Below are 7,432 nucleotides of genomic sequence, written 5' to 3'. Positions count from 1 at the left end.
CTTTCCAAAAACAAAGTTCCATAGAATCTTTTAAATTGTCCACCAATTTTCATTCTGAATGCTTCATTAATATCTTCTTTGCCGGTAGTAAATTAACTAACAGTTGTTACATAATTGAGAGCTACTATTAGTAATCAACGAAAATGTCACATACATTCTATATTGTAACCAAAAATTATTTAATATAGATAAAAGGATTATTTGGAGTAGGATTACCTACAGCCAAAAAAGATGAAATCATAGTGATTGATTTGGGACAAAATGGTATGGTTATCATTCTCAATAAGAATTTTGTAATGCAAAAGTCTCGTTAGAAAAAAGGAATAAAATATATGTAACATTGAAATGTGACAAAAATATTAAATTATTTGTATAGATGTATTTAATATTTATAATAATAGTTGAATAATAAAAATAGAACAACAAATTATTTCTTTTACATTTATTTCGTAGGTTATATATTATTTTGATAATTAATTATTCCAAATATATGAAAGACATTACACTATTTAAATTCATGAAAACTTCATATCTTTAACGTGACATCCTTACATTCATTTCATTACTTAACTAAACATTATTTACAAAACACTATAAGGTTCTACAATTTTATTAATTTAGTTTTAAACTTTTAACGGCATTAGTAGAAATGTATGAATAACGAAAGATTTTCTATTCTAGTAAAAGCTTTATGAAATAAAAATACTCTTTATGTAATCGTTTCTTAAAATGACATTTAAATGTCAGATTTAGTAGTAAAATAGGTTTTATCATTCCATAGAAATTATTTTTTTAGTAGAAACGATATCCAATATATTATTCATTATTAGCGTTACGAAAATTCTTACAATTTTATATAAAATACTATTTACAATATTTAGATAATTACACATTATAAAAATAACTGACTTTTTTCTCCATGCTTGTATTTTTTGGGGAAATATCAATATTTTAATTTTTTGTTTTTTTTTTTCTCAAGCAAAATAATCTATCGAAAATTGTTATAGAGTTTTAAAAACATCTGAGTTGTATGTAAACAGATATAATCATTTTCGTACAACTTTTCATCAATATAAATTGACTGAAAAAGGTATATTTGTCAAATAAATTAAAAGTCACTTTCTCGTGGGTGACTGTCATTTAAGCCTACTCGTCGATTATTGGGTGTCTCTAATTCTGCTTCAACTTGCAGCATGACGCTATTTTCGTGTGGTTCGACAGCGGACATTCGTCTCCTTCTCGCACCAGGACTATCATCGAGTTCTGCTATATCGTGACTACCGTATCTTCTGTTACGCCGCCGACGCCGTCTATCATCGATATTAGGTGTTTCAGTCAATTCTATGTCATCAACTACCCGAACATCTCCATTCCTTTCTGTCTCTTCGAGTAAATCTCCGCTTGACTTAGTTTTCCTCCTGCCTCTCCTTCGTTTACTTTTGCCAGTTCCGGTTTCGTTCAACGAATGACAGGATACGTTTAGTTTTGGCATTGAGAGAGCTTCATCATACGACGGTGGTTGTATCAAATCCCTTGGATCTGGAGTATTACATAACGCTTCTTGTTCAGCTCGCATTCTTAATTGTCTCAATCTATCCCTGGCTTCTTCAACTTGTCTTTCTCGTTCTGTTTGCATAACTAACAAGCGATGTTTGAGAGATCTTCTTATAGCAGTTACAATAATAAGACATAATGATAAACCAACTACCATAACAATAATAAAATATATTAAGTTATCAGCGTTTCCTTTCTTCGCATCGGGATACCAAGCAAAATAACATGCTTCTAACCAAGTCTGGCCTATAACATTGATAGGGCTGTTACATATAAGATTATAAGATTCCTCTTTTTTGTTTGGTTCTAAAGTAACAAACTCGTAAAAATCATACATGTTGTCATCACGACAATCACATCTCCACATGTTATCGCTCAAATCGAGTCTATCCAAATTGACATTAAATTCAAAATATGATCTGCTCCAAATATTTGTAAAACGATTTCCTATCACACTGAGGCCGGTCAGATGAGGCATCATAAAAAATGTGAAATTACTTAGAGAGCTAATTCTGTTAAAGTTTAAATTCAAATACTTCAGCGTGTTCGATGATATGCTGTCAGGTATGTGGGATATAAGATTATGGGATAAGTCCATTTCAATGAGCGACGGTAGCCCTTCGAATGAATCTTTCCCAATCACACTGATTTCACATGAACTCATATCGAGGATTGTTATTGATGTAGATTTTAAATGACCAACTCGATTTAAATAGTTCCTTGCTAGTTTCACTTGGGTCACTGATGGCATTTCTAAGAGACTATTTTCAGGTATTTGAGCCAATTCATTCCAAGATAAATCTAAAAACCTTAGCATATTAAGTCCACGGAAAGTATCGCCTTTTATAGACCCTATGTTATTGTAGGAAAGATCTAAATATTCAAGTTTTGTATTATTTATAAACTCGTTGCTTCCTAGATATCTTATCATATTATGATTTATTATAGCTTTTCTTAGGTTTGGAAATCCTGCTAAATTTGGTTTGAACACATTGCAATATGATATGTCCAAAAACTTTAAGGACTCGGAGAATAACGAGTTGGACGTTGCAGATAATTCTAAACGATAATTGTGCGACATTTTCAAATACAGTAGCGAAGGTAAATAAGATAGTTCATGATTATTTATGTAGCTAAGTTGGCAATTACTCAAGTATAGACTCCTTAAGGTCGGTGATATAAGGTTTTGTATTCTTAACAAAGGATTGTTATCAAGTTTTAATACTCTTATATTAATAAGTCCACTTAGAGGCGACCTTCCGTAAACAGCATCTATTTGACAGTCATTCAAAATTAATGTTTCCAATGTTGGACTAATGAATAGTTCTTGATTAGCCAAATTGGCCAGTGTTTTCAAATTATTATTGGATAAATCTAAAATCTTTAATTTTACAGCTGGTTTTAAAACTTCGTTGGGATTTAAACTTAACCATGTTTCGAAGCCATTATTTGACAAATTCAAAATTTCTAATGCTGTAAGATTTTGAAGAGCATTTTCAGGCAACCGATTTATTTGATTCCCACTTATGTCCAATGATACTAAATTATATAGTCTGCTGAGGTTAGTTGGAAAAATTGAGATGTCGTTGTTGGAAATGTTAAGTTTCGAAACCTGAAAAATTATAAGTATTTTAATTGCGTGGTTCCTTATTGTTCAATTAAAGCGAAATTAGTTGAAAATACTAATATTTTTAAAGCAATATTTGTGTTATCACTTTTATCTACCAGAATATAATATTATGACATCAGTATTATTAAAAACGTTTAGTTTAGAGGTAGCAGATAAAAGACGATCCTACTTACTTTTACGGATATCCCATCAGGAAGAATAGTCAGCCCTCTATGGGAACAATCAACGCTGTTTTGTTCTGCGTTACATGAGCACAGAAAGCAAATATCGTAGTTGTCATCTAAGTCCGAGTCTGCATTTGTCAACAACAACAACAACAACAACAGAAGCACTCCCGATGTTCGTAATAGAAGCATCACGTGTGTCTTTCATTACTGCCTGTGAAAGAACACTGCTTTATCAAATATTCTTCGTTGGACATTGATTGCGCTACACCTAATGAGTCACTTTAACACCTGCTATTTGGTCCCACTTACATTTTCCTGTCACGTTTAATTATCCCAAAAGGAGCCCGACCCCGATACGTAAGCGAATTCAGTGTCAGAAAATAAATATCAACATTTGTAAGTACAACAAGTTTATCTCTCTTATCAGCCTGATAACGTGGATTGTGGAATACTCAAATTTAGGTCGATTATACATACCTATTAAGAGAACTGCAAATTACAGGAATATCTGCTCGTGTCCATCTGTCCAACAAAAATCTGTCTTTCTGTAATAATTTTTTTTTTCAGCAATTAATTAATTTTTAATCTACTATTCCTGTGATATAAACGAATAACATATTTTTTGGTGAATTCTTACCGTAAATTGACACAACATTAATTTAAATAATATATTGCCCGTTTAGTTAATTTTCACTCATATCACGCACCACCCACGGCTTTAATGTTCTTCAGTAATTGGAAATATCTAGATGACCACGACTGCTTTCAACAAGCAGATAAGTTTGTATGAGCCAAATTAAATGAATGACGTTATCAGTTATGATAACGATAAGGGTCTTAGAAGACTAGGTAATCTAACAATAAGTAATGTACTTTCGTTGGTATTAAATAATAAAACATGACATCAGGTAAGTTGTAAGAAAAAAATATATTTCCTTCAACAATCAGCAAAAAAAACAAAATTATCTATAATTAAGTTTTTGCTTATTACAATAAATGACATAAAAAAATCAGAACGTGATTATTAATATGACTACCATTTTTTAAAATCAAAACAACGCCATCTGTATTTTATTTTTGAAACTCATTAAACTACAGCCGACAAAAGATACCTAATAAGTATTTCGTCATCCAACAGATGTCACTGATGGAGAGTTTTATAAATAAGAACACCTTAAACATATTAATTATGTAACGACGTGATAGTAAAAATATAAAAAAAAATATTTATATTTTTATATATATATATTCTTTAAAATCTAAACTTAGCTTAAGCGTATTTAATATATATACACACTGTAGGTATAAACACATTTACTCAAAATGTTAATCAAAATTAATATCAACAGCCCTTCTTACTGATCGCCGATCATCGATCCTATGTCTAGTATCTGTTAAATCGCCTATTGATCTAGATCTACGTTGTCTTTGTACACGATTTTCTGCTACTTCTTCTTCCTCTATGAAATCAGGAAGAGAATGAAATGAGGCATTCAATCGGGGTAATAGAAGAGCTTCGTCATAAGTTGGTGGTAGGTCCTCCCTTAGTTGCACCCTCATTACAACGGACTCAGACCTCGGTTGATTTGTAGTACCATTTAAAGCTGTAGTTTCAGGGATAGATGTAGGTGGATCAGGTTTGTTAAAGGACATTACAAATCTACAAACAAAAGAGGTTATAATGACCCCCATGATCATTCCTATCATAACAGCTATGAAAGTGTAAGTCGATGGTGATTGTTCATCTGCATGCCATGTTCGGATGTAAGCCTGCTGCCAGCTCATTTGCGTCACGTTTGATGGAGAATAACAAATCAATGAACCTATGTCATAAACTTTCGGCGGTTCCTTCGTCAAAAATTCATACGTCAAGAGGAGGTTGACGCTGAAGCCTTCGCAACTCCATCTGTTTCCTTTCACATGAACCGTTCTCAAAAATGGATTCGAGGCGAAGTGAGAAGTAGACCAGACCTCTTTAAATTCGTTACCTCTCAAATCCAAAACCGCTAAGTGCGGCAGCGAAGAGAAAGTTAGATCCGTAAGAGTATCAATTCCATTGTAACTTAAATCTAGCTCCTGCAATGAATTTGAGGCTAGATTATCCGGAATTGATTCAAGCTGATTTATTGACAAATCCAATTCCAATAAAGACCGCATCTCACTTAATGCATTAACATCGAGAGTAGTAATTTGACAACTACTCACATGTAAATTTCTTAGAGATACAGATTCAAATCTCGGTAATTCGGAGAAATAATTTCTTGACAGTATCACTATTTCTAATCTTGTTGCCTTGCTAAATATTCCATTTGGGAGATTGTCAATTCTGTTCTCCGATAATTCGAGGAATACTAGTCTTGGCATTTTGGCAAAAGCATCTTCTTCGATATTGTTTATCTTATTCTGAGATAAATCAAGTCTAACAATAGTAAAGATATGATTGCTGCTTAACCATGAAACGTAATTGTTGTTAGACAAATTGAGGATTTTAAGGTCTGCCCAATTTTGAAAGTATTTAGGCAGTGGTGTTGTCAAAAGATTTCCCGATAAATCCAAACTTTGTACGTTATTGAACTTTTCCAGTCCATCTGGAAAATCGACAAAGTTGTTATTTGATAGAATTAACACTTGAGCCTGTAATTGAAAGAAAAATAAGTCAGAACCTCATTTGAACTAGTTCTTTAATATAAATGCGTACTCTCTACGCTACACAAAACAAAACAATATTTTGGTTTCTAAAATTACCGTATACATTATGTGATTTAAGAAAACCCTATAACTATAATGTCGTAATATGAACAATGGAACTTACGTTATAATCTAACCCATCTGGTAATTCACTAAGTCCTCGATAGGAACAATCCAGGTGGATAAGATTATCCATATTATAGACCCTGCAAGGGTCATCGGTGTAGTCCTCTAACTCCCGCAGGACCCCAGAGCTCACCGTCACTGGCAGCAGCCATAATAATGTGAATGTAAAACCTGAAATGACAAATTTATTTTGAAACATCTGTACACAGGAGAACAATAATTTTGTATAACTGTATAACATCTATAGTAGCGAAAAAACAAATTTAACTTTTCATAATCATAATTAGATATAATAATCACTAATAAGTTATCTGATTTAGGTGTTATAAATGCAGCTATTATCTATCAATTCAAAAAATTTAGTACCAAAAATCATGTCTTATGAAAATATTTTATTTCTTATCACTATTTCGTTAAACATTTCATTCTTAGTTGAAAAATAAAAACCGAGTCCTTTTTTAAATCGCCTAAGGCTTTAATACTGGTATCACTTTTAAGTGTTCTAAAATGTTAATAATAATTTGGATAACTTATTTTAGGAATTTCAATAGACCAATAAATTCGAATTACAATATATACATATAAATGTGTGTGTTACAAAAATTATTTTACCCATCACCGACGACTTCCGATCTTCATTATATCTTGTTATGTCACAAAACTTTTATTATAACAACAGCCCTTTTTGTTTCTACTTAATTATGGATACATTTTCGTATTTGAACGTACACGTATATGTCGTGAACGATTTTGTGTTTAAAGACATATCTAAAGACGTCAATAGGTTGGCAACTTCGGCCACGGAAAACGAAGTCACCGATATACAGGGGCATATCTATATATTATTATTTAGATATGCCCCTATCTATAAAATAATTATATAATTGTATTAAAAATTTATAAAGTATAAATATTTTAAATTTTTATTTGCAGACTTGTATGGAATATTCTTAATAGAAATTTCATAACTTAATGCTTCTATTTAATAAGCCTTGGTATTCACGACAAAAGGGATCGAGTACCCAATTTTTTTGGTATAACACAAATAAATTTTAAGTTAATAGTCCATGTTTTGTAATTTCCAAGTTCAATAGCTACATATCACACAGTTGTGTGTATAATTCAATCATTTAATATATGTACATTAAAGCTTAGAAATAATTAACAGTAGTCGAGATTTTTTGAAATTTAGTGTAATTCGAAATTGACTTTTGTTTTTTTCTATAGATTTTTTCTATTTAACAGAAGCACTTCACTTGTTAATAAT

The 7,432-nt window shown here is 31.5% G+C and overlaps 2 protein-coding genes across 2 annotated transcripts; both read right to left on the bottom strand.

The window, feature by feature from the left end:
• Positions 1-444: 444 nt before the first annotated feature.
• On the bottom strand, positions 445-4,129 carry LOC116778707 (leucine-rich repeat-containing G-protein coupled receptor 4-like). Its single transcript, XM_032672718.2, has 4 exons — positions 3,989-4,129; positions 3,829-3,896; positions 3,358-3,562; positions 445-3,166 (listed from the first exon to the last, which is right to left on the bottom strand). Exons 3-4 carry the CDS (start codon positions 3,538-3,540, stop codon positions 1,109-1,111), a joined length of 2,241 nt encoding a protein of 746 aa, XP_032528609.2. The 5' UTR covers positions 3,541-3,562; positions 3,829-3,896; positions 3,989-4,129; the 3' UTR covers positions 445-1,108.
• A 422-nt stretch (positions 4,130-4,551) lies between these two features.
• On the bottom strand, positions 4,552-6,958 carry LOC116778931 (leucine-rich repeat-containing protein 40-like). The gene is made up of 3 exons (XM_032673030.2): positions 6,778-6,958; positions 6,164-6,336; positions 4,552-5,985 (listed from the first exon to the last, which is right to left on the bottom strand). The coding sequence occupies exons 1-3, from the start codon at positions 6,779-6,781 to the stop codon at positions 4,678-4,680; spliced, it is 1,485 nt and encodes a 494-aa protein (XP_032528921.2). The 5' UTR covers positions 6,782-6,958; the 3' UTR covers positions 4,552-4,677.
• Between the last annotated feature and the right edge of the window lie 474 nt (positions 6,959-7,432).

Source organism: Danaus plexippus, chromosome 6 (genome assembly GCF_018135715.1).
Source record: "Danaus plexippus chromosome 6, MEX_DaPlex, whole genome shotgun sequence".
Classification (NCBI taxonomy): domain Eukaryota; kingdom Metazoa; phylum Arthropoda; class Insecta; order Lepidoptera; family Nymphalidae; genus Danaus; species Danaus plexippus.
This window is presented reverse-complemented; position numbering and strand designations above follow the sequence as displayed.

Excerpts from the sequence above, each read along its gene's own strand:
- LOC116778931 (XM_032673030.2), bottom strand. Across the intron at positions 5,986-6,163 it reads CAGATGGGTTAGATTATAAC|GCTCAAGTGTTAATTCTATC; the intron begins GTAAGTTCCATT and ends TTTCAATTACAG.
- LOC116778707 (XM_032672718.2), bottom strand. The coding sequence starts at position 3,540 with ATGCTTCTATTACGAACATCGGGAGTGCTTCTGTTGTTGTTGTTGTTG. Across the intron at positions 3,167-3,357 it reads CTGATGGGATATCCGTAAAA|GTTTCGAAACTTAACATTTC; the intron begins GTAAGTAGGATC and ends ATAATTTTTCAG.